The sequence below is a fragment of the Diabrotica undecimpunctata genome, chromosome 3, assembly GCF_040954645.1.
Source record: "Diabrotica undecimpunctata isolate CICGRU chromosome 3, icDiaUnde3, whole genome shotgun sequence".
Classification (NCBI taxonomy): Eukaryota; Metazoa; Arthropoda; class Insecta; order Coleoptera; family Chrysomelidae; genus Diabrotica; species Diabrotica undecimpunctata.
Genome location: NC_092805.1, coordinates 159,182,977 through 159,206,825, shown reverse-complemented (window position 1 = coordinate 159,206,825; position 23,849 = coordinate 159,182,977). Strand labels below are relative to the sequence as shown.

Here is a 23,849-nt window from a genome sequence, read left to right as displayed (position 1 = left end):
TTTTGAGAGGTAGGGTGAGGCTTTTAGAGGTGAAAATTTGCTTCATGCTAGTGAACGATGCTCTTGCCTTTTCTACTCTTATACGTATTTCCTTCGCTTGATCCCAATTTGAGTTAACTGTTGTTCCCAAGTAGATGTACGAATAATAACTGTAACCATCTATATACTTTGAAACTCATAATAGAAAAGAATAACGAATACAATCTCCCATTATGTCTTGTTTTTATATATTATGAAAACGCTTTTGATAGCGTAGAACTGTGGGCAATAGACGAAGCATTAGTCAACAACCGGATCGACTCCAAGTACAGAATATTAATACATAATATTTACGAACAAGCTGAAATGATAGTGACGTTGGGTAATGTAATCGAAACAATACCAGTAAAAATCAATCGGGGCGTAAGACCAGGAGACACAATATCTCCAAAATTATTTACAGCTGCCCTAGAAGATAAATATCTTCGTAGATATTCATATTGTCACATAAGACCTGTCATATCAAGTAGTCTCTATTAAAATCCGAAGCATTGGAGCGACATGCTGAAAGATCAATTTTTGATGGTCAGTATAAATAAGTCGTACTGTTAAGTAATAAATATATAATAAATTATTGTGCTTTTAGTGTTAGAGTAAATAAATTAAAATACTGTTAAAAATAACTGTAAAATAAAGACTAAATAAAATATGTAGGTAGAAATTATTAATAAATAACTAAAAACAGAGCAATAAGAAATATTATACATAGCTTACACGTATTTTAATCCAAATATTTAAATTTGCAATACTTTAAAAATCAGATAATCAGGCGCCAGAATGACATCTGTATCTATACTACTGTATGGAATGGAAGCGTGGACTCCAAGTGAGGCGATGCTTAAACGCTAGGAAGCCTTTGAGATGTGGTTATAAAGACGACTACTACGAATAAGCTGAGTCGACAGGAGGAGGTCCTTAGACGCCTGAACGACAGAATAAATAACAAAAAGAATGCCCACTCTCAGATGCCGCCTTTGAAGTTAGTCAGCACGCGATCGCCATATTTTAAACAGAAACATAGATTCGAATTGAGAAATTTGTGACAAACTACGACAGAAGTGTAATTTAAATTTTTAGAGATAATTAATTTAGTAAATTTGAAATAATTTAATCTATTATTCAACTAAAAGTACGAATAAAATAGTGCATATAATGTCTATGGTTGCCGTAAATAAATTAAACTGGATTAATTTTTGTATGCACAACAGATAAAATGTCACTGAACAGCACTGGTTCCGTTTAAAACATGGCTGATTCCGTCTGTGCGAACGAGATGCGCGTACTTACCTTGACAAGTAGAGTGGACATTCTGATTGTTAATTATTCTGTGCCTGAACCAAACAACACAACTGTTTAATAATAATAAAGAAACGCAAGCTGGAATAATTAGGTCACATTATGAGACACATTGAAAAATATGAACTTTTACATCTGATCATTCAGGGAAAGATCCAAGCTAAACATGGTCCTGGTAGAAGAAGAACATTCCGAACATACCGTGATTGTCTTCTTATCTTGACAGTGACGGATCATGACGTGTGCGTACTTATGAGGTAGCAGTTTAAATTATGGCGGCAGACGTAAACACAGAGTTAAATAATTCATGGAAAATGTATTTTCCAATAATGATAAATTTCCTGATGTCTATCGGGACTTACTGTTTTACAGTCAGATTGATTCCAGGAATAAAAGATAAATTTATCAAAGCAAATTTGTTTGGAATTGATATGAGCAAAACAACCAGTGATAAAGTGTAAGGTTATGAAATATTAATTTTATTCTATATACTATACGTATATGTTAATACAAATTTACTACACAAAAGGAAGATACCTCTTCATTTTCAGTACTATTTAATAAAAATGATTCTGCAAAAATAAATTTAATAAAACATTTTCTAGTTTGAATATTACCTTTTTTTATCTCTAAAGGTAAACTAAACTGAATTTTTGCACTAGAAAATATTGACTTATTGCGTCTGGTTACAAAGAAAATATCTTCCTAAATTTTTATAATTTAGATGACCAGATTTCAAGGATCAGTGTCTTATCTCTTGCAAGTATTATTCCTCATGAAGTTAGTTCTCAAGTTCCTTATAGTTCTCAAGAAGGCACAGAGGGAAATGTGAATGGGAAAACAGTCCCTTATTTTCTTGTAGCTTTTATTATCAGTCTGATATTTTTTGGTTTCTCATATAAAATTATGAATTTAAATTTTGATTCCATCTTTTTCTGGAGGCCTTTATGTTAAGACAACATTATCATTACAGATATAATGTCCTAAAGTTATACCGTATTGATCACATTGTTACATTATTAGTAAAATACCAAACATACAATGAATATTATTTGTTATTCTATTAAAATATGTTTTTTAGGCCAGAATCATTAGGTGTAGTTACAGGATGTGCATTCCTTATTACCATGTTTTTATTTATACCTGTTCCCTTTGGAACCAGCTTGCTACATGGTGATTTCCCCCATGATGAGGTTTGTATAATTTTATATAGATGCTGAAATTTATAGAATATTAAATTCTAATAAACTTAGGTGACCTCATTAGAGGATTATATATTCATTTGATTACATTAACTCAACAAGTTAAGTAAGTAAAGAGTCTTTGTTGGACAATGAGGATATGTGATTAGTTGTTATTACTTATAAACATGTGCAACTGTGTTACTTCCCTTTACTAAGTACCAACTTTTAAAAATATCACTAGTTTGTTAGTAAATTCTTTGTAAACCATGAGGAAATTCAGGAAACATTATTATACTATGTGATAATATAACGGTCATAGTAAAATGATATTGCATCAACTAAATATCATGGTAAACAATCTTAAGGTATCTTAAGGCTATATCTAGGAGTTTTAAGATACTCCAATTGAATGCCTATATTCAGATAAACCCAGTAAACCCACCTAATTTTCAAAGATTAATTCTGGCTTCAAAATTTTTAAGTAAAATATTGGGAAAAACAATAATCTATTAGGAAAAATGCAAATGTTACTTGTAGTGGATTTTGCTCGAGAGTACTATAAGCACAAAAAATCACATCAGTGATCTTAATTGAAGCATATTCAATCATCCAGCCGATATATGAAACATTTACAAGTAATTTCCAAAGAGAGTGTCATTTTTTAAGAAATTACTCATTCATTTGTAGTTGTCAAGTCAGACAGAAAGTATTTGATGACGATATAGACAATTATTTTATTCCCACACTACCCTTACATTTTCACAGAATCCTCCTAAAACCACAGATGTCATTGTTTCTGCGTTTTGTTCACCTTAAGACAACATTTATAATACTGTTTGTTAAATAACAAGTTGTCTCTTTACACTGCAGAACTTATAACAAAATTGGAGGCTCTTAAATATATTTTAAATTGTCAAAATAACAAAAACAAATATATAATTTTCTCATATAGTACAAGCTCCACAGAAAAAAGTTCCAATTTGAACATAAAAACAACATTAGTCTGGGTAACAGCACATTATGTATAAAACAAAATGAAAAAGCAGATATACCAGCAGAGCAAGGAATACTGAAAGAGAAAATAGCACATTATAAATGTATCAAAGAAGTTATATTATCGTAATATGAAAAAAATAATAGTTAAAAAAGGGCAAAGGACATTTAAATCCATTAATAAAGGACTCTAATATAAAACATCCAAAGCAAAATTAGTGAGAAACCATGGTTACGAATTATGAGGTAAAAAAATTGTATCAACAATAATTGACTAAGATTTCACTATACCTTAAACCTGCCAAAAAAGTTTAAATTAAACTTGATAGAAATCCCCAATTGTTCATGCCAAGAAATTGGGAGTATAAAACATATATGATATTAGGTTGTAAAATTATAGCTACTGATTTAATATAGATCTAAACAATGCATTGACCAGATATAAAAATTTAAAGAAACCTTATAACCTACTACAAATTTTAATACCTTAAGATATCTCACTTTAATATACATTGTTTGAGCATATGTTGAGAATAACAGTAAATGTATACATTAAGTATTCCTTTGTGTCTATCCTCATGTTTCCCTTATTTTACCTGTGGTCAGGTTTGTGCTATGTCTAAATAACTCTGAAAGTCTGCACTTATTTTTGTGAAATTTTGTCCTTATGTAAGTGCTGACTTTGGCTTGTCTTTCATGCTTACATAAGGTATTTATTTATAACTAATTAAAAAATTTCACTCCAGTTGTATTGGTCATAGAAAGTTCTTATTTTTTAAAAGTGTGTTTTTTTAAGCTTTCAAATGACGACGCATTTCTTTTGTAGCAATTGTTACTATAAAATAAGAGTAATTGATAATTGAATTTAAAAAAATTATTAATTTTTTTAAACTATAAGATAATTAGATGCCATTCGAATATGAATGGATTTTTTAATTATTACTCAGCTCTGAAGATTGCCATTTGAAAATAGCCTGTAGATTGATGTTTTTTTGTTAGTTTTAGATACCATTTAACCTAACTTCTGAATTATAGTGAATTCCGCACAATAACCACACTCAAGCTTCTCAATTGTAGTCAATTTATAATTTAGCGTAATGGTTGTATGCTTAAGCCTGTTTGAAGTTCGCTGTTGAACTGGGCAGACTATTACGATAACAAGTACATTATATTTTTTTATTTCTAGTTTGTGGAACTAATAGCAGCACTCTTATCAATCTGCTGCATGCTGCTACTGGGATTTGCAGATGATGTGTTGGATCTGAAATGGAGACATAAACTTCTACTGCCAACAATAGCCTCTCTACCTCTACTAATGGTTTATTACGTGAATTTTAATTCCACAACGATTGTAATTCCTAAACCTTTCAGAGATTTATTGGGATTTTCAGTAAATATTGGAATTTTGTATTATATCTACATGGGAATGTTAGCTGTGTTCTGTACAAATGCAATAAACATTCTAGCCGGAGTTAATGGCTTAGAAACTGGACAAAGTGTTGTTATAGCACTGTCAATTATTATATTTAATGTTATCGAACTGTTTGGGCCTCTCCCAAAGCCACATCAATTTAGTCTCTATTTCATGCTGCCATACACTGCTTCTACGCTTGCCCTTTTAAAACATAATTGGTAAGTATTTTTATGTTTCATGTGCGCTAGTATTTAGAAAATAGATTTATTTTGACCTTTCGATTTCCACTCTGGAAATCATTCCAGATGAACATATTTTCAATTAAAAATGTGATTATTTCTCATTAACAGTACTTAGTTGATAAGAAATAAAAATTCACATGAATTTTTGTAATCGAAAATACGAATTTGCTTGATATTTTTATAATTTTCTGAAAGTTCACTTAACAAAAGGTTTTTTTCAAAGTTTATATTTATATTTTATTTTCATACAAACAAATTTTATGTGCTATTTTTTGTAAGTTGTGAATCATATACGATTCACGCTTATTTTACTTACAATGCTGCGCGAGTCACAATTGCTTCACATTGATTATTATACTGTGGGACCGCCACTCAGTATTGGTTCGCGCTGCAATGATAAGTATATGGAAGTTTGAAGTTAGTGACCAATGACGTTTGACATATAATAAATAGACCCAGCAGTCGGCTATGCTTGATATATAATCGGGTGTCATAAAGACATATCGCTTGGAGGTTGTGGTATGGCTATAACAATGGTGTGCTCGTTTATTTTATAATGAGTTTATTTTTCTTCGTCAAAAGGAAATCTATAAAAAAAATTAGAAGAATTTTATATAAATGATTTTAATAACAAAAAATGGATTTGAAATTGGTAACCTCAATTGGTAATTGGTGGTAACCTCAAGCTTCCTGTCCAGTGGCGTCTCATAGAGGGTACAGCTTGAACTGGTTCATTACGATTTTGTACCCCTGACCCCAAACGTCCTCATGCAACTTGTCACACAGTTCTCTCTAGTGCCTCTTCTTATCGGCTCGGATCTTCCTGTTCAGTTCCTTCTTTCGCGCATTATATACCATATCCATTCTGCTAGCTTCGGTTACTTCTCCTCTACCTCTTGCCCTCGTAGCCTGTCTTCTGATGGCAATGCATTCCTTCTTCTTATTGGCGATCTCTTCCCACCACCAATAAAGCATTTTTCTTTTTTCATCTACCCCGTTTATGCAATTTCTCATAGTCTCTCTTATTATTGACTCAAGTCCTACTACCGATGGAGGTTGGCATCTTCTCCTCTCTATCAACCATCTAGAATTCTCATCAAACGCTAGCCAATCCGTTTTATCTCCACCTCTGCTTCCTGTTTGGTTCGCTGATGATTCAACGTTGGTAGTCTCCACTAAACCCTATTCATTCTACAAATTCCCAATCGTCAATAGAACCACGTGTAAGCCAAACAGGGTCGTACTGATGTACGACCTATTTATCATATGATTTTTAAAAATATTTACTTTTGAAACTGTTAGTGTAAGAATTTCTTGAAATTTAATCATTATATCACAATTAAACTAAACTATAAAAAATAACACGACCAGTAAATAACTTAACAATAACTATAACATAAATATAACACAATATATTAACTTAAAAATCAACACGATACAATTAGAATTTAAAATAATCACAAGTTGGGATCTGTAACATGAGAATCTGTCTCGCTTACGGTAATAAATTATATTTTATAGCCTCTTGACGAATGAGACGGCGAATATCAACACGTGCTCATGTTTACTGATGAGAATTTGGTAAACGAATAAACTATACGACGATCGAAAAGCCAATGTAGCGATGTTCTGTAGCAGTTTCATCCGGCAGCACGGTCCAGTCTCTAATTTTTCTTGCCGTATTCTATGTGGCACAGGTAACATCGATATATGAATGCGAATTTCCCCTCACGAACGTTGGTTCCCGACCATTATTTAAGACAACTAAGTCCAGAGTTCTTATCCATTCCATAAGCATTTGTCCACGAGCGTTCGTTCTGGGAGAACTCCACTCCGCTGCTTTGGCGTTGAAGTCCCCCAGCACTACACACTCTCTTCCCAATAATCTTACCTCATTCATAATCTCATCAAATCTACTTTCATAATTCACCCCTGTACAATTCGGTGAAATGTAGCAACATACCACGTTTACTCCCTCCACACGTATACAAATCCCTCATGCGTATCAATACCATATACTCTCAGTCTTCTATTAATTATCCGTACTCCTACCACGCCCGACGTATCCACGAACCATTCCCTACTGCGCACTAACGTGGGGTTTGGCTCCGATGCTATCAGGATGTCAATTTCTTTTTTGATTGCGGAGACCACAGCAAGGTCGTGAGCTAGCCTAGCCGTCCCAACATTTGTTTGGTAACACACGTTGTCTTTCACGCTCATTCCCTGTTTTGTCGCTCAGTCAATAACCTCCTACCTTTCTTCCAACTTCACCTTTTGCGCTTCTGATAATTCCTCTGAATTTGGGACACCAAGTGGACGTAGATATATGACCTTCCTCGTCACAATTGAAGCACTTTACAGTGTTACTTTGACACTGGGATTGCACATGGCCCTCCATCCCACACTTCCTTTTGTTTCTCCCTCGCAGTGTCTTGCTATGTGGCAATGTGCTTGGCATCTATAGCACCGTGTCACCTTCACCATCTTCTTTACCGTGGCGTGTACCATCCCGATCTTTATTCTTTGTGCCACTAAAAGTCTTCTGGCTATCTCCTCATCTACCTCCACGTAACAAATTCAACTTTCTCCCCTGTTTGTTTTTATTTTTCCAACAACTTCACATGCTTCCTGCCTACCAGCAAATTTCTCCACCGATTCGACGATGTCTTTTTCTGTGGTTAGGCCATCCATGTCCGCCAGCATCAAACCCTTCTTTACTCTTCCACCTTTTGCCACTACTCTTGTTGCGCATCCTTGTCTTGATGCTACTAAATTCCTGACTTCCGCCATTTTCCTGCCTCCATCTAATTCCAGGACCACACCTTCTTGTCTGGTTTGTCTAACCTTGTTTATGAAACAATATACATTTCAAAGATGAATAACCTAAAAAGTGATAACGTTTCGCTTTTCGAACTTCCGCGACCATAAAAAAAAACTGAAATGGCATTTTACTAAAATATTAAGTAAATGACCCTTAAAGATTTAAAATAAAATTCGCTTTTCAAATAAAATATGCAAAACACACAAATGAAGATAAACAAAACATCAATTTCCTTAAAAAACAATAAACAACAAAGGGAATCATTTTTGTGACACTCTATACACTAGTGGCTGAGTCTATATATTATACGTTGTAACCATTGAACGTTTTCATATTGTTATTCACTTGTTATTCCTTGTATATCTTTCGTTTTTGGTGTTGAGTCTCAATTTACAAAGAAAAGAGATCAACCCGTTGTTATTTATCGATGTAGTACCTTTTTGATTATGTTTTAACGTCACTTCACGACTATTTTTCGTTATTTCTTATGTATATTCTTGATCTTACCAAATTTTGGTCTGATCCAAAGGTGAATTCTCACTATCACTATATTCTCCTGTCTTCGACGTTAATTATTGACACTTGTCTAACAGTTACATAGTCTATGATTAATTGAGAACTGATTTTGTATATGCATATTTATATATCCTTATGTCTAAAGAAACGAATACTGGTTATTGGGAATTTGTCTTTATTGTACAGCAGCCAGCAATTGACGGATTTGTAGTTTACTGTTTTTATTTGCGAAAAAACAACTCAAATTCCTACAATATATAAAACTAACAATATAAAAAACTAATTAATTCCCATTACTTACTGTTCTCTTGCTGTCTGCTAAATTATTTAAATTTTTCCCTAATCGGTGACAGTTTGTTTTCTGACGTTTTGATATTATATTTGACATAGTCTATAGAACAGTAGCAACAGGAAATTTTGGCTAACATGATAGAACTAAAAATTAACCAAATACATTGTATACAAATAATAAATATTCGTAACACTGGTCACAGTCTTAACGAATACTGGTCACGGTTCCATTCTCTTTTAAGACATTTTCCATATGTACCTACTATTTTGCTACTATTCTTTCTTCTAGTTCTTGCATTGATTCCATCAATCTAATTTCTTTCCAATGTTTACGTTTTCTAATGTATTAAATAATAATAAACAAGGCAAATGAAACAAGAATCCAGATTGTATATATATATTTTTCATTTTGTTCACATTGGCATTGAGTTACGAATGAATTAAAATTAACAGTTAGTAAATATTTGGCTAGTATAACAATATAATAGACACACAAGAATTGTTAGTTTGTAAATATCACAAAAATAACCACTTCATCTGCAATTGGGATTATAATAAGCAACAAGAAAGCGCATAGGAACACAACATAAACTAAAAATGAGCAGTTGATGGACATTTAAATTCTCGTATCACACCGAGTATAAGAATATTCTTTATCTTAAAGATATTGACGCTACGCAAATGTCAGATAAAATATGCTGTAATTATTATTCATTTTAAGTAGATTTACTGGATGGAAACTTAAACAATAACCAGTTATCGTGACGAATATATGTTGGCACTAAAAAAGTAATAACCAATCTGATATATGTATTATTGATTAAGAGAATCATACATAACTTCCTGTTCTAACATGGTTAGGCAATAAAGGAGTGTGTAGGCTTTTTTTGTAATGGTGTATTGTATTCGAGGATTAAAGGCAGTAGTCTGACGCGTCTATTTTTGATAAGACGCCTTTACAGAGATGATATACCAAGATAAGTTTGATCACCTACGGGAAATTTGTAAGAGCAAAGCACATTTATTGTGCTCTCTTACATCGTGTTTTCATATTAGATGAGTGAGCTCGGTACTAGAAGTCTTTTCTAAGAGAAATTATTATGTTTTCAAAATGTGGATTAAGTAAGGCTAGGAAGCGTACAGCTGTATGGCTCGTTGCGCCATTATGTTAAAATCATTTCCTGTGTAAAAATCTCCTAAATCTCCAACAAAAGGTGTAATAATGTTCTCCTTGTAACGCTCTAGGTTAACAGTAACTGGATGCTCGTTCTCATCCTCAAACATACTTAAATACTCAACAAAGTAAGGACCAATAATCCCATACCCAGACATCAAGCACATCAAATGTTACTCGTTCACTGTCAAGTGGTTTCTCTACTATGACATTCTTATTCTTTTGGCATCATAACCCTGGATGGGTCGTTGCCTGTCTGGCTATGTCCTTCCATTCAGATCTCTCTTGGGCCCTTCTCCTCTGAAGGAGAAACTGAAAGATCTAAGAACTGTTTTTAGACGACAGGAAGAGCCCTTGCGCTGACACAATACACTAACAGTGTGACAAAATTTCTGAAATATTGCTACCATTACACTTTTACTAGGAGCCATCTTGTTAAAAATTTTCGTTATTTTTCAGACACTTATTTAAGACAGATCATTATTCCATTCATTTCCGTATGAGCGGAAATAATTGCTCTACTATAAGCACTTTTTCCTCAGTTGTGAGAACCATTTTCACGGCGAGAACGGTTTTAATAGGGCACTGTTAATTTGACAGTTAATGACAAATAAGCCCAATCAAATAAATATGTACTGCGTATGCCATTTCAGAGCCGTCTAAATTTCGCTTCTGTTAATTTTGATGAATATCGTATTTCCAGAATTTATATTTTTCAAAAACTATGTAATAGCGTTTTTTAATGACATCTATAGCATATAAAACAGAGATACAATTTAAAATCCATCAGCTTTCACAAACTCAAATAAGGGTATGCTACCATTAGATACATACATGTTACTTTACCACACAACCTAAGAATTTATAGCAAAACCAACAACAGTTCCTAAATATACTAATTAAAAAGCAATAAAACGTAAAAAATTAACATAACTTAAAACTAAAATGTAAAAAAGCTGCAACATACCTCTAAAATTAAATCTGTTTTCATGATGATTACATATAATCAAATTTAACATTTATTTTTTATTGGTATTCTTAAGATTATACTGATAGCACCAATATAATGCATTAAATTATGAAAACTAAAATAGTTTTACCAGTATCATCATTACATGTATGAATTGTAATGAAAATACATTTTTATAAACATTGTTATTTTGAGGTTTCAATTTCCACTTCGGAAAATCTTCAAAAAAGATTATTTTAAATTAGGGAGTTGTTCATATAACCAAAGTTGTTTAACGGTTATATTTTTAAATCCATAATATATATTATTATTAATATACAGCAATAAAAAAACTAATTTTAGTGGTCGGTGCTATAAAAATAACGCAGGCTGAGATTTTAGCCACTTGCATAGATCATAGACATATAATACAAATGTATGTCTGTATCTCTTTCCAATGGGACGCATTTTTTGCCCACGTGACCTAAATGACCAATGGGAAGGTCACGTGGTCGATAAACCCGGCCCATTAGAAAAAGATGCAGTGACTGCTTTGCGTCTATTGTTTTGGTAACTAAAGCGATCAGTATCTTTATATTATATGTCTATGGCATAGACTGATATATACATAACCTAAATTACTGTTTACATTAATGTTTTTATTGACAATGATAATTTACTAATTTTATTGGGGATAAGCCACAATTGGGTAAATTGTATTAAGATGGCACAAGAAAATAGCTTCACAATAATGACAATCATAATATAAATGTCACACACTGACGTTTATGATTTGAACAATGATATTTAAGTGTAAAATCCACAGCTTTAATTGCCAAAGGTGTTTGTAGATCTGTCAATTGGTAGTACCAGCGTTAAATATGATAATTCATTAGATTATTTTAATATATTTTTAATAAACCATTATCTTCTTCTTTTTGACGCTTTTTTTGCCTGAAAGAAAAGTTATAAAAGCTTGAAACTTGGTTCATACCCTTGGTGTACACAACCATTGAATTTTGATCCACAGGTCTTCTTATTTTTTCTTATAGTACCGCCTTTTCTGCTTCTGAAGAACGAAAAGATTCCTATTGCTGTAAAGAATATCCCTATGTAATTTGTGTTCAACAAGTTTCCAGTTTCCATTGGTCTAGGTTATTCAGAAGGTACTCTTCTATTCGTCTCGCTTTTATATCCTTGTCGACTCCTTCTCTTCAGCTTAATCTCAGTCTGCCCTTCTTTCGTCTTCCGTGTAGTGTCTAAGTTAATACTTTTTTTGAGATTCTGCTGTCATCCATTCTTTGTAACATAGCTTCCATATTTAACATTGCTCTTGACAATTCTATTATAGATTTTGTGTTTATTTTCTCTTGAAATTGTTTTATCCCCATAGTAACCTATTCAATTTCTGAATGACTTGTCTTCCCTCGTTATTTCTGTGTTTAATCTGTTCATCCAAATTGTCGTCATTGGTTATTTGTATGCCTAGATATTAAAAATTTTACAGTGATTTATTTGTTAGTGTCACTTCCAAAATTTGGATTTTGTTCTCGTCTACAAATGTAATCTGATTTTTTTGAACTGCAGCAGATAGCAATGCGATTTCTTCTAAGGTTCTTTGTGCCATCATTAATGCGCCGTGATTCATTCCAAATGCAAACATTTACAGGGACTTAAAGATCGAAACCGTGAAGCAAATGATTGTTAAAAACAGTGATAAATATTTTACACAACTGGAATAACACCCTAACAAAATAGCAGTAAATTTATTGGACAACTTCACACAACTAGATAGATTGAACAGTAGAACTCCTCTTGACTTACCATTTAGAAAATAGGTGTCTAGATTTAGTTTTAGTTATTAGTAATAAACTCACAAGGAGTTAATTGTCAATTGGACTAAAACCCTTGGTTTCATATGTTTGTTCAACAAAAATGATTACTGTTACTTGTTATGTGACAGATTGTATTTTAAAACAAATAAAAAATGCCAATAACGAAGTTTAGATACTGTAGAACACATAGAAGTCCAAAACTTAAGAGCAATGGATAATGGATAACAGTAGATGCAAAAGGAAGACCCAAAAAAAGTTCATCTATATCATATACAGAGAAAGAGTGATTAACCTCTATGGAAGGTTAATTAATATTGTTCTGAAGCTATTTTCTTGTGGCATTTTAAAGTAATTACTACTTTACTGGGAGCAAGACACAATTGAAGGTTAAAACAAGTTTACCAATGTTTCAATCTCCACTTCGGAAATTGTTCTCAAAATACAAACATAAATAATGTTAAAACTTGTTTTAACCTTCAATAGCGGCTTGTTCCCAGTAAAGTAGTAATTACTTTATGAGAGGTGCACAGAGATATAAGTAATTTCAGTGTATTGAAAATTTTAAACTCAATAAAGCAATATTCATACTGAGTTGATACATGATTTTAAACAAATCAAAACCATAAATTTTTTATTGGCAAGAAAAACTATTCAATGTTAATTAGACATCTCATTAGGTTCTATATATAAGTAATAATGATCATTTTGATAGGTACTTAAAGCAAAGTTGTTTAATATAATCGTATATAATACCCTTTAAAGAAATATATTAAAATTCACAATAATCCAGTTAAAGGTTATGCCATTTTTTATTTATTTTACTATTCAAGAAAGACAAGCTTATCCTAATATATTTATTGCCTAATAATACTGTATGTGTTACATTATGTTAATACTATAAGTAATCTTAGGAATACCAAGTGGTACAAAATATAATTGTGGTAATTCTTAAACTAGAAACAAAACAATCAACCTCAAAATATAGGAATTAGTAAATAATACTTTGGAAAAATTGTCATCGTTACGATTGTCAATTCAAGACAACACACACAGTCACATTTATAATTTTACATAATACTATTTAACTGAAATAATTCAGAAATTTTTTAATAATAATTCTTTTATACTAAATCCAGTCTTTTTGGAAGATATATGGAAATCAAAATACAAGGTTACTGGTTTCCTTAACATTTTTTTACTTTTTAAACCAGTGTTCTTTCAAATACTAACTAAAAGATCTATCTTAGAATAATTAAGAAAAAGCAATGTTCAGAAGCTAAGCATACTATACTGATAAATGCCAAGGCATTTGAAAAGCACCAATAGGTTTATGCAATGTGACTGTAAGTGAATAAAAGTCATAAAAAGCTTATCAAGTTGCTCTCAAACCTACACAAACAGAAAACAAAAGAATAATTAAATATCATAATAATCTGCCTTTGAATAAAAATTAATAAGTAGAAAATCATACTTCCAGTCATGTTCCAGTACAAATTTTGGTGCAAAATAATTATCCTGGTACTTGTGTGCTCTCGTAAGCTCGGTTTTCCCATCTATATACACTCCGTTCTCAATAAGATCTTCTATATAACTATTATCTACTTTTTGGTGATCTATTTTATCCCAGTTTATCACATTTTTCGGCTTAGTCGCTAAAAACTCTACAATTTTGGCAGGATCATTGCAGTATTCACAGTACCATCCCCCAAAGTGGTTTAGATCTCCCAAGGTCAGACCTAAAATAAAAAATCATTTACTCGACCATGATAAGACATTCAAATTTACCAAAGATAAGTCATGGGTTGAAAAAACTTGATTGAAAGATCATGAAAAGCATTATTTAAGTGATTTTTTAAAAGACCGGTGTACAAGATACTGAATCTTGCTCTAATAAAAAAAGATCCTGCCCTTTAAAACTGTAGATTGGTACATTTTACAATGGTGGACAGGAATTGCCACTAACAACAATAGTCAATAAATTATCATCAGTATTAGTGACGATAGTGCTAGACTTTAGAAAATTCTCAACTGCCAGTGTAAACAGTAATTATCCCAATGATTGGACTGGCAGAAATCTTTTTTTTTTGTTACATAAATCATTGATTTTTGTTACATATATGAATAAGCTTTTAAGTCTCTTTTGAAAAATTAAAACTGACTAATAAGTTAGGAATTTTTTAATTTTAAAATGGATTCAGAATACAGAAGCACATCAGCAATAATATCAAAAGAATAATGGCTTTATAATTTTAATATCAAATTTTTACTAACCTTTATATGCTGGACTAGAAAGTGTTTTGTTATCTATAAGTAGCTTAACTTTATTATTAAAGGATTCCTTGAGAAACGAGACAGTTGACGCACCTCCTCCTGTGATAGTTTTACCAGGATGTTTCCAGAAAAATCCAAAAACAGACCATCTATATCTAAATTTTATAGGCTGTGGCCAATGATCGTGGAATTTTAAGAAAACTAGGGCATCTTTGTTAGGCAGTTCGTTTATATCACTAGAAAGAATTATGTCATCATTTCTTATGTTCTTTAAATAATTTTTCACCTTTTTCCATAAATTCTCACCATCATCTTGGATGTAGAGGATTTTGTTTTGGTACTCCTTACAAAAATTGCTGTCTAATTTGTTTTGAAGAAAATTTGAGTCTTCGTCTTCGTATAGAATAAAAAGGTCTACTACTGTACCTATAAATAACAGTTAAATTATATATAGGTAACAAAAAGTACAATGGGTGAGTTATTTCTGTGACATAATAATGTTCAGAGGAAAACTAAAAGGTTTAAGTACTAAAAAAGAAAGAGGAACTTATTGTATGAAAATTAATTTTTTATTCAAATGAGAATTAAAAATTCTAAAAAGCAGTAAATTCATAGAATATGGTATTAAAAACATTAAACTGATATATCGCTGGAAGTTTTGACATTTACCCAACACAGTATCAGATAAACACATAGAAAAATGTATAAATGAAGAAACAGAAGAGAAAAAATCATATCGTGAAAAAAATCAATTTTAGTATTTTTTCAAGTAGAAAAGATTAAAAAAAATGAATATACAAGTTATTTAAAAGAATCATATCCAAAGAAATAAGACAATATCTTACCATTAGTGACCAATGCACAAAATAGAATGATAATGAAGAATTGTATAAACTGTATAGACTAATTTGTTTTATTATAAATTAGGTGAATGCAATTATTTTCAAATTTTTGACATTTAAAGTTTACATATAAACAACCAATATCATACCTAAATCATTAATTCTCATATCTGCCAAATATTCTGAAAATTTATTGACTTTGAACAGATATATCAATCTCCTTTCAAATGTTCTAGGTCCTTTAATTTTATAAGGCTTTTTACTTGCTATAACGGCTCTCCACATTACCTCAGGTATACCACAATCATTTCCATGCCAACCGGGAAGACAAGTGCATTTCCAATTTACCCCCTGGGATATTTTCATAGATTCTAAGTCTGTACCATTTTTAAAACATAAACTAGAGTTAAAATCAATATAACTTTGTCTGGTATTAACGGTTTTTAATATGATATTGCTTTTCAGTACATGATATGTCATTTGAGTGTCTCCTAAATCCTCCTCACTTTTTAAAAATCTTACGCCATTTTCGGGGATTTTCGAGTTAGGTCTCAATTGTGAATATAAGTAAATTATTATTAGGAACAATTGGCATAATATTAGTATCCATACGGATATTCTCTTAAGGTTAAAACGAAAGATATACATTTATTTTCTTAGCAGCTACATAACCTTAAATTTAGTCCTAAAAACTAAGACGAAAACTGAATGTGATGTTAGAAATGGGCCTATAGGATTATTTTGCGACCTCTTTGCTATTAATTTCATAATTACATTGGAACACTTAATACAAGTAGGGAAACACCCCTATTTTAATTTTGAATTAAGTTCGCATTTTCGGTAGGAGGCAAAGCAGCTGTAAATTGACAGCAATGACAGTTAACGTTGACAGAAATTCAGTATTTGCTATGTTCAGAATGTTTTAGATAACTGTAGAGGGATCAGTTATTTTTTACAGAACCGTATTGAGGATAGAAATATTAAAGATTTTAGTTTAACATAATAATATATATATAACTAAATAAGATTTAAACTATAATGTGTGGTGCAAGGTTCAATCATATTGTTTACTATGCTATCTATTATAGCTGTGCTATATGCTATTTTATATATTAGGTATGCTTATTTTTTTATGAAGTCATATTTATGTTTGTTGCAGGTATCCGTCGAAAGTCTTCGTAGGAGACACATTCTGTTACTTCTCGGGAATGACGTTCGCTGTTGTCGGCATCTTAGGTCACTTCAGTAAAACGACGTTATTATTCTTTATACCTCAGGTATTTAATTTCCTTTATTCCTTTCCACAACTTTTCCGATTTATACCTTGTCCTAGACACAGATTACCGAAATTCAATTCGAAAATAGATCGCATGGAGATTAGCACCACCGTATTCAAATACTCAGATTTAAATATTTTAGGAAAAATAGTTATAACCATATTTCGGATATTTAAACTTATCAAATGGCAAGAGAAAGATGGGTATGTGGTGACAAATAATTTAACTCTCATTAATTTGGTTCTTTTGTACTGCGGGCCATTACATGAGGCTAAGTTGGTGACAATTTTGATATGTATACAAATTTTCTGCACGGGTGTTGCATTTGTGATAAGGTATCCTTTGGCATCTATATTTTACGATATATAGATAATATTGTGATAAAACTTTGTTCATAATTTGAGAATAAAGAATAAAAGAAATATAAGATAATGATTAAATTACATAAAGTTCAGAATAGAGAGTAGAAATTTTACGTGATTACTTTGGAATGAATGACAACTCATGATGTTGTTTGATTACACTTTGATTAATTAATGTTTTCATTCAAAACTTCTCGAACCTGAACAGCAAAATGAGGCGGTGCACCATTTTTCTGAAACATCTGATTCTCTAACAGGTTATCGTCGTTTTCTAAAATTTCTGTGGTCTGAGTCAGTTAATGGTATTTGGTAGTTAATAATTCCAGATGAGCCGCTCCATTCAGATTTCCTTCAATGAAAAGTCCAATAATATGGTCCCCCAAAATTTAGGCAGATACATTGATTTTTTGACAAACAAATTTGGATCATCTATCAGTTGTGTTGATGAAAAGGTTCGAAAAACTACAGGCGTTTATCAGGATCATTTTTTTAACTCCTGAATTTGTGCCGTTTTGTATCGACGGAACATTCACATGACCCAAAATGTTTCAACTTCAATTTCTTCATTTCGTCCTGGACGATTTACTTCTCGTTTGGATTACATCGGTTTTGGTATAATCATTCTTACGAAAGTAAATGGTAACTATTTCAATTCTTCTTTTGGTATGAACCATTTTGATAGTAGGCGACAACAATCTTTTAATTTTGAGATGAATAAGTTTATTTTTACGTTCGTTCCGGTAAGCCAGAAAACAAATATTTGATGATAATTGATGATGTCATCACACGTTGATGACATATGGAACATGGACCACCTCCAAGACAGATGAAAACCTTTTGCTCATATTTGAACGGTATTTAGAGTAGGAGGTACAACTATGAGATATACCACAAATTTAAATAGATATCTGGTGGTAAAAACGTGATATCTCTCATAAAAATAGGAAGACTAAGATGGGCAAAGCATCTAACAAGATCACAGAAGAACAACCCTTCTATACGAATCCTTATGATAGAGCCGGTAGGAAGTAGGCCAAAACTTAGTTTGTGTTCCAGCAATAATACATGTTTCGCCGTGTTGGTGTTTATTGAATATTTGTATAACGCAGTTTGATTCATAGTATGTCTCCTGGATGCGCAATTCTCTGCCCTGTATGATGCGAATTGCAGAAGTTTGTCTCTTGTTCAATCACAAATTAATTCCCTTAAGTGTTAACCTTTTATAGTTTCACCTTATATAATTGAAACATTGTGAAATATATCGAGTACTATTTTAATAATTAGAGTCCATTCAACCTGCAAATCTGCACTTAATAAATTGCCAAATAATATATTTTCTAATTGAACTTCCTAAGTGTTGTAATAACGGCCTAGATTGAATTGTATTGTAAGCTCATAGTTCAAAGTTTGGTAGTATGATAGAAGCATTAACCTGTGTGCTGAGGTATACATTATTTGTGAAATTATAAATTGGGGATTTCAGCTTATTTGAGCGCAGTCTATTATAGATAGTTACCTAGCCAATAACTAGAATGTAATTATTAGTAGCTGTCAATAAAACTATAATTTTTACCCCACACTTCAACCATTTATTTACCATCGTCGATCGAGAAGAATCGGACAAAGGGGCATTAGAAAACAATACGATCCTGATATTTACATCGAATCTGTCCACTGTTAAATAGAGGAATTTTAAATTTTAGTGGTCGGTTCGTGCGGTTTCTATGTGTTGAAGGTAGACTGAAAATATTTATATTTTAGTAATTATTTATATATCTATTCATTGAGTTGTCATGAAATACCAAAAAGTAACACTGTATCATTAGAAGTCGTTTAACGGTTCAGTTAGGGAATCGGCACTAGACTGTTTAACATTGTGCCTACTTAGATCTTACAAGTTTTCTTGTTCTTTAAAAAAAAGCGTCGACTATAAACTGAAGTAATACGTTGGAAATTTATATTTTAGTATATATAAATAATTTAGTATCAAATAAAGAGCAAATAACAGGAATTCAAAACAAGAATCAAACAAGATTGCTCAAGGGCATAGGTGGATACATTCTTCTTATTTTTATGCCGTTCCCATCAACGGATATTGGCGACCATATTTCTAAAAACTTCTTTGTCCTTAGCAGCGTGCAATAATTCTTTTACATCCATGTTTGCCCAAACCAGAATATTTCGCAGCCGTGATTTTTTTCTACGTATTCCCCTTTTACCATCTACTCTACCGTGCAACATGACCTGCAATAGATTGTATTTTTGATTCTGCAGTATATGTCCAAAGTATGCGATCTTGCGTACTTGTCTTGTTATTTTTTTTGTATCGACCTAACCTTCTCAGTACTTCCTCGTTGGTGATTCTGGCCGTCCATGGAATTCTAAGTATTCTCCGATACTTGCTTAGTTTCTACGCCGTACAGTAATTTGGACCAGACGTAAGATTCAACAAACCTCAGTCTCAGCGCAATATTTAGATTCCCGTCATTTAATAATATCCTGAATTTTAAGAAAGCTGCCCTTTGCAAAATTCATAAAAACAGTACAAGGGTTTGGTCGAATCAGAAGCATATGCCAGAATTTTCAAAATTTACTAGCTTTAGTATCTAGTTGTGAAAATATAGAAAAATGTCTTGTTTAGTGACTTAATTTTTTGGTTAGTCAAAATGGTCATTATTACAATATCTCTCTTAGAATTAAATTTGATACCATGATTGGTATGGCCAAATCGAAAATATTTTTGGAAACCAATAACTCATAATAATGTTGGATACTGTTCAACTCAAGCACTTGCAGTCCGCTTATTCATGTCGATTGACCATGGTTCTTATAAGGTATGCAATGGTACTCTAGAGTGTAATCGCTGATTATCAATTTAGTAAATAAATTTTAGTTTATGGTCAGTGCACTAATTTTTTATTAGTATAATTTAATCAATAGGTAGAATAGGAATTTACAGGGGTATTACTTTTGTCTAACTATTATTGATAGAGATTACGTTACGCGCCAGCTAAGAAAAATCAGTAGATTCAGAATTAAATTTCTTCATGTTTTGATCTTAGATCTTATCAATATGTATTTCTTTCACAGACTGCCTAGTCGTCCCACTAGGTCTTATCATTTAGACAGTGAATATACGTCCTAGATTTCCTCCTAATATTTCCATTCTTAATTGTATCCTCTATTGTCTTTCCATCTATCCATTTAATCAGTCTCATTTCAGCCACATACATTTTGTTATTCTTCTTTCTGTTTAACTGCCCAAGAATCAGAGTTGTAAATCGTAGTTGGTGTGATGACAATTTTTAGTTTCATCTTTCTGCCACACAACACATCACTCATTAGTATCCTTACATTTCATCCAACCCGCTCTAATTCAACTGCATGCTGTCTATCTATTATTGATGTGAAAATGTTACTTTTCACAATCAGTTCACTATCCACAGTTACCTACCATTTAATTTGTAGCAGTAACTATGTACTAAGCACCAGCCAATGTTATCCTCTAGTTTCAGATCCCTGATGAACTGAGCACTGATGCAATCCTACTTTCACTTGCTTGTTCTAACACTTGTTCCCTTATACGTATATTTACAATCTTCATATACTCATCTGGGACTTCTTTCTTATTGAGTACTTACCACAGAACCTCTCGAGGAACTTTATCATAAGCTTTCTCAGTATCCATTAATACCATATGAGCGTTTGTTTCGTTATTAATATATTTTTCCATCAATTACCATAATGAAACTTGCATCTGTTGTTGATGTGCTTTACATAAATCCAAAGTGATTTACGGATTTTTCGGTTTCTTCACGTATCCGTCTATCAATTACTCTTTTTTTTTTCATATTTTCATGATGTGACTGTAGTATACCCCTGTAGGTTGTACTTTGTCTAAAATCTCCTTTGTGTTTGTAAACGTGTACTAGTATACTGCTCCTTAATTCGTCCGGCATTTGCTACACTTCCATAATTCGATGAAACAAACCCGTATTCATTTTGTTTGCCCTTAAAGCTATCCATACTTTCTCAGAGATATCATCTTGTCCAACTGAATTATCCTTCTTTATTTTTTGAAGTGCTTGAGCCACTTCCTCTTTTCCTATTTTGGTGATTATTGCTATTACTATCTCTTTTAAGTCAAATGTCAAATTCCATCAAACTTTCTGCCAAATCCTACGCTACGTTTACGAGGTTTGTATTTTTTAGTTTTGCTTATAGCCGCTTAGAGGGCGCCAACAATAAAACCTTAGTGTGATAGTAGTGTAGATACAGTGAATTTTTGAAATTAGCAGGTCAGTCTAAAAATGGATCTTAGCTGAGAACATTTTCGAGCAATAATTTTCGGAGAGGATTGTCCCAATAGCAATGTCTCGCTGAAATGCTTTCTGTGTTTGGAAATAAAGCATCACATCAGTCAACTATTTCCCGCTGGTGTTGCGAATGTCAACGTTTGCTCATTTGCTCACAGAAGAGCAAAAAGCGGTTCGTGCCAATCGGAGTCGAAAAACATGAATCTTGGATTTACTTATACGAATCGGAAAATTAACGCCAATCCGCTGTATGGTTGTTTCACGATGAGGAAAAACCAACAAAAGTGATCCGTTCTCGAAGTGTGTCAAAGAAAATGGTCGCAACTTTTGTGTCAAAATCTGGTCATGTGGCAACAATTGCTTTAGAAGATCGAAGGACGGTTACTTCTGATTGGTTATAACCGTTTGTTTACCAGAAGTTATCGCGAAACTCCGACAAAGCAACACACAACGGCGAATCATCCTACTCCTACAATAGAGTTTTTAAAGATACAAAACATTGAATTGTTAAACCATCCACCTTGTGGTCCCGACCTAAGTACCAACGACTTCTTCAAGTCCTCAAAGATCAAGAATTCAATGCGTGGGCAGTGATTCCAGTCGCCAGAAGAAGCGATGGATGCCTTTAATGCAACGTTTTTGCAGGTGTCAACTGAGGACTGGAATAACTGTTTTACCAATTGGTTTGAACGTATGCAAAAATGTATCGATCTTGGTGGGACATATTTTGAAAAGCAATAAAAAGACAACCCTCGTAATAAGCTGTCGAAAGCATTTTTACATCGTTCTTTGACATCCTTTTGTTATTATTTCTTATCCCCAAAAAATATTTTTTTTCTAATTTTTAATCTTATGACATTATGGTTTCAGATAACTTACTCTTTTTTTCTTAACGAAATTTGACATTTCTGACCATTGACATTTTCCTTTTTTTTTTAACCGACATTGCTGCTGTATAATTATCATTGATTTATGGAAAATTACGGAAAAACATTTTTGATTGTTAATTTTTAATATGAATAAACAAAACTTTAGGATTTTCCTAAGTAGAAAGGTCTCATTAGCTGATGTTTAATTTAGCACAGGCACAATTCAAAAACTTGCCAGCACTGATTAACGTATAGGATATTCTGCATCGTTTTAGCAGCAGTTATAAATGTACAGGATGATTAGTAAGTGTGATAGAGCTCAGATACCAAGAAAGTTATTTATCAAAATTGTAGGCAGCTTAAGCCTTATATTTTAAAATTATTTACAATAGGAAAAATCTATTGTTACCCTAAGACATGTTACATATGCCCTTCTAAGAAAGCTTTCTGAAGTTGGAACAAAACAAAGCCCCAATGTAACAAGGGAAGAAGAAAGAAGAAGGAAAACAATGCCGAAATTGAAGAAGAATTAAAGAGGGAAGTTAGCCATAGTCCCCAGTATTTTTCAAGCCTTCTTATTACTTTTTTTTTATAACAAATAATACCCGTCTATCAAATTTAATTATATATAATTGAAATAGATAACTGAGGCGGTTTTTAAATTAGGGATTTTTATTTAAAAAATATGTAGTTTGTGAAACTTAAACGTTCCTACAATTGTTGTAAGTAACTTATCAAACTTGGTAATTTTCGTAACTAATTTTAAGGGATGTATGTCCTGATCTTTATCACGCTAATAAATTGCTCTGTACATTAAATGATCTAGTCGGTACGTCACGTTATATTACAATTTTTTGCAAATATATTTTCTAATTATTTATTTGTATGCCTTATTTATATAATTTACTAATATCGGATGCTAATACTTTGTACTATATCCTATTTTTTAAAATTGTTACCAAAGAAAACACAATCTTATCGTAAATTAGATAAAAAATTCTAAAGTAATAACCTAAGTTCATGCATTATATGCCGTAGTGTTCTAAGTGTACATAATAGAAAATATTTTTATAGTTGCTTATAATTGTGACAGATTTTTAAATAATTGTTAAAAATTGTAATAGAAATAAACAAATTATTCCTTGTGTTATACAA

The 23,849-nt window shown here is 32.0% G+C and overlaps 2 protein-coding genes across 2 annotated transcripts; one reads left to right on the top strand and one right to left on the bottom strand.

Moving 5' to 3' along the window:
• The first annotated feature begins 1,576 nt into the window (after positions 1-1,576).
• On the top strand, positions 1,577-23,849 carry Alg7 (Alg7 dolichyl-phosphate N-acetylglucosaminephosphotransferase). The gene is made up of 4 exons (XM_072527314.1): positions 1,577-1,792; positions 2,417-2,528; positions 4,699-5,144; positions 17,030-23,849. The coding sequence occupies exons 1-4, from the start codon at positions 1,608-1,610 to the stop codon at positions 17,514-17,516; spliced, it is 1,230 nt and encodes a 409-aa protein (XP_072383415.1). The 5' UTR covers positions 1,577-1,607; the 3' UTR covers positions 17,517-23,849.
• Positions 9,183-16,749, bottom strand: Mgat3 (beta-1,4-mannosyl-glycoprotein 4-beta-N-acetylglucosaminyltransferase). Its single transcript, XM_072527313.1, has 3 exons — positions 16,020-16,749; positions 15,029-15,454; positions 9,183-14,493 (listed from the first exon to the last, which is right to left on the bottom strand). The coding sequence occupies exons 1-3, from the start codon at positions 16,516-16,518 to the stop codon at positions 14,174-14,176; spliced, it is 1,245 nt and encodes a 414-aa protein (XP_072383414.1). The 5' UTR covers positions 16,519-16,749; the 3' UTR covers positions 9,183-14,173.

Excerpts from the sequence above, each read along its gene's own strand:
- Alg7 (XM_072527314.1), top strand. The coding sequence starts at position 1,608 with ATGGCGGCAGACGTAAACACAGAGTTAAATAATTCATGGAAAATGTAT. Across the intron at positions 1,793-2,416 it reads AAAACAACCAGTGATAAAGT|GCCAGAATCATTAGGTGTAG; the intron begins GTAAGGTTATGA and ends TATGTTTTTTAG. Across the intron at positions 5,145-17,029 it reads GCCCTTTTAAAACATAATTG|GTATCCGTCGAAAGTCTTCG; the intron begins GTAAGTATTTTT and ends TGTTTGTTGCAG.
- Mgat3 (XM_072527313.1), bottom strand. The coding sequence starts at position 16,518 with ATGTATATCTTTCGTTTTAACCTTAAGAGAATATCCGTATGGATACTA. Across the intron at positions 15,455-16,019 it reads TATGAGAATTAATGATTTAG|GTACAGTAGTAGACCTTTTT; the intron begins GTATGATATTGG and ends TGTTATTTATAG. Across the intron at positions 14,494-15,028 it reads TTCTAGTCCAGCATATAAAG|GTCTGACCTTGGGAGATCTA; the intron begins GTTAGTAAAAAT and ends TTTTTATTTTAG.